At 35.5% G+C, this 2366-nt stretch overlaps 1 protein-coding gene across 1 annotated transcript; it reads left to right on the plus strand.

Moving 5' to 3' along the window:
* The first annotated feature begins 464 nt into the window (after positions 1-464).
* Positions 465-1638, plus strand: LOC141692763 (protein VACUOLELESS GAMETOPHYTES-like). The gene has a single exon (XM_074497700.1). The coding sequence runs from the start codon at positions 502-504 to the stop codon at positions 1384-1386; it is 885 nt and encodes a 294-aa protein (XP_074353801.1). The 5' UTR covers positions 465-501; the 3' UTR covers positions 1387-1638.
* Positions 1639-2366: the final 728 nt, after the last annotated feature.

Genomic DNA, 2366 nt, shown 5'->3' on the forward strand with positions numbered 1-2366 from the left:
ATTGACTCTATTCAGAGGATGGACATGAATGATCGACTAAGTTGTTTTCGTCGACTGTCGAGTCTTGGCACATATCGATATCATTACCACTACTTGCATAATTTCAACTTGTATAATGTAGACAGTTAGTCGACCTGTAACGATACCAATAATATCTATGTCAATTCAAAGTTGTAAATGGTGAACGCACGACTTTTGTGCCCAATTCCTTTCACATTGTACCTTGGTTTTTCAATAAAAGTACTTAAACACAAACATATCAACACAACAAAAAAGTCGACCCAAATTTCTTGTTTTTTAGTATTGTATTCGCACATAATTCACTAAATAGGGTTTACCCAGTGTGCACCCGAAGGGTAGCGGCTGCGGGTTACCTACGATAAAAAAAAAATAAAAAAAGAAAAGAAATGAACCTATAAATTTAAGGAAGTATGCAGCTGCCTAACCAGAAGTATCAAGTTCACAATCTAATTAAAACTTGAAAGAGTTCAATATTACATCATGGAGCACAAGCATTTCAGCCACCCTCATGGCCTTGCTTTCCATCAGAAGAAACTTAAATCTGAAAAAGTTTGTTCTGGTTGCAAGTTCCCTTGCTACGAACAAACGTACGTGTGCTGGGAATGCAATTTCTTTCTTCATGAACAATGCTTTCGTGCTACTAGATCTATTGATCACCCATCTCATCCAGCTCACCCTTTGAACCTTATCCCTTACCCAACTTATCCTGGTGGTCGCTTTTATTGCGATTCTTGTAGCGAACCAGGGTCCGGATTCTCATTCAGCTGCTCAAAATGTGACTATGATCTTCATCTTCATTGTTCAAAAATTAATGTCGTATCATCCACCAGTTCTATTCCTAATCCATCTCAATCACCGCTGAAACAAATTAATCACAAGTGTCACCCCAAGCACGTCCTTCACCTTTTATCTTCTCCTCCTTATACCCAAGGTGAATACATTTGCAGTGCTTGTGGTGAAGATGGTAATGCCTCCGTTTATAACTGCAGTATTTGTGAATTTGATCTTCATGAAAAATGTGAAGCTTTGCCTGAAACAATGAAGCGCAAGGATCATGAACACCAGCTTATTCTCCTTTACTCTGTTGACCAAGCTTTGACTACAGCTGATTCTGAATTCACCTGCGATGTTTGTTTTCGAATTATTGCTAATAACTTATGGATGTATTATTGTAAAGAATGTGACTTCGGGACTCATGTTAACTGTGTGATGGCAAAAGCACGGTCACAAATGGAGGTGGTGCTTGAACAAAACCTTGCGGCTCAAGTGGAATTGGTGAAAATTCAGAATGCGGTAAGTTTGAGCACTGCTCGTGCAAATATCATAAGTTCGTTCTATGGTGGTCACATGCGTCGCTATTATTAAACTTCAAAAACAGACAAAGTTTATGTTCTCCTTTGTGTCTTTAAATCCTTTGAAATAATTTCAGATTTGTTGTAACATCCGTGAATATAAGAAAAGATGATCATTATCTTCGTTTGTCACAAAGAGATGGGGTAAGTTCATCTTGATATGTTGTATTGCAGGAAGAATTGACATTTTTGAGAAGTCATGTTTTCATTTCATTCTTTGTTTAAATATTCTTGTATTGGCATTGAGAAGGTCTTAATGCTGTACAATATATGGTTTTAGATAAGCTTAATTATAATTTAGCCCTTAATGTATAATCTGATGTACACATGAACCCTTAAAAAAATTGTATATTTTGACCCTTTAATTATTAGTCTTGTACATTTTAACCCTTTTGCTGAACTTTTTTCCAATATTATCCTTAAAGGTTGTATATTTGTGCCCCTAAATTATGAATTTTGTACACTTTAACCCTTAAAGCATTGTTTCGAATTAACAAGGTGAAAATAATGATTATTATTTTTATTGTCTTATCTAGGTTTACTCAATTTTAAGTCAAAATGAATGTGAAATAAGATCTGCAGTTTGCTATATATATGACTTTCGGGCAATTGACAGAGTATGATATTGTGGTCCGTTAAAAATTAAAACTTAATATGTTTTCTGATGATTAGCAAAAACTGGGTATCTGAAATCTGCAATTCCTTTCTAGTGAAATACATAGTAACATTTGTTATGTTTTTTCCCTTTATTAATACCCGTACCACAAAACCTTGATCTGGAAACATCCTTTTATGGTTCTCCTACAATTTGTATGTGGTGCTGAGAAGACATTTTTGTTCTTGTCAATGAACATGCATATGGACGAAAATCGTGTCTACCTCGCCTTGTCATTACTTTCCGATACTGCTTTATTGCTAGACTGGTAGGCTTGAGTTTTGACTTGTAATTGCCATTATAGAATGTAAAGCACGGTCGTGGATGTCTATTGTTGA

Source organism: Apium graveolens, chromosome 10 (genome assembly GCF_009905375.1).
Source record: "Apium graveolens cultivar Ventura chromosome 10, ASM990537v1, whole genome shotgun sequence".
NCBI lineage: Eukaryota > Viridiplantae > Streptophyta > Magnoliopsida > Apiales > Apiaceae > Apium > Apium graveolens.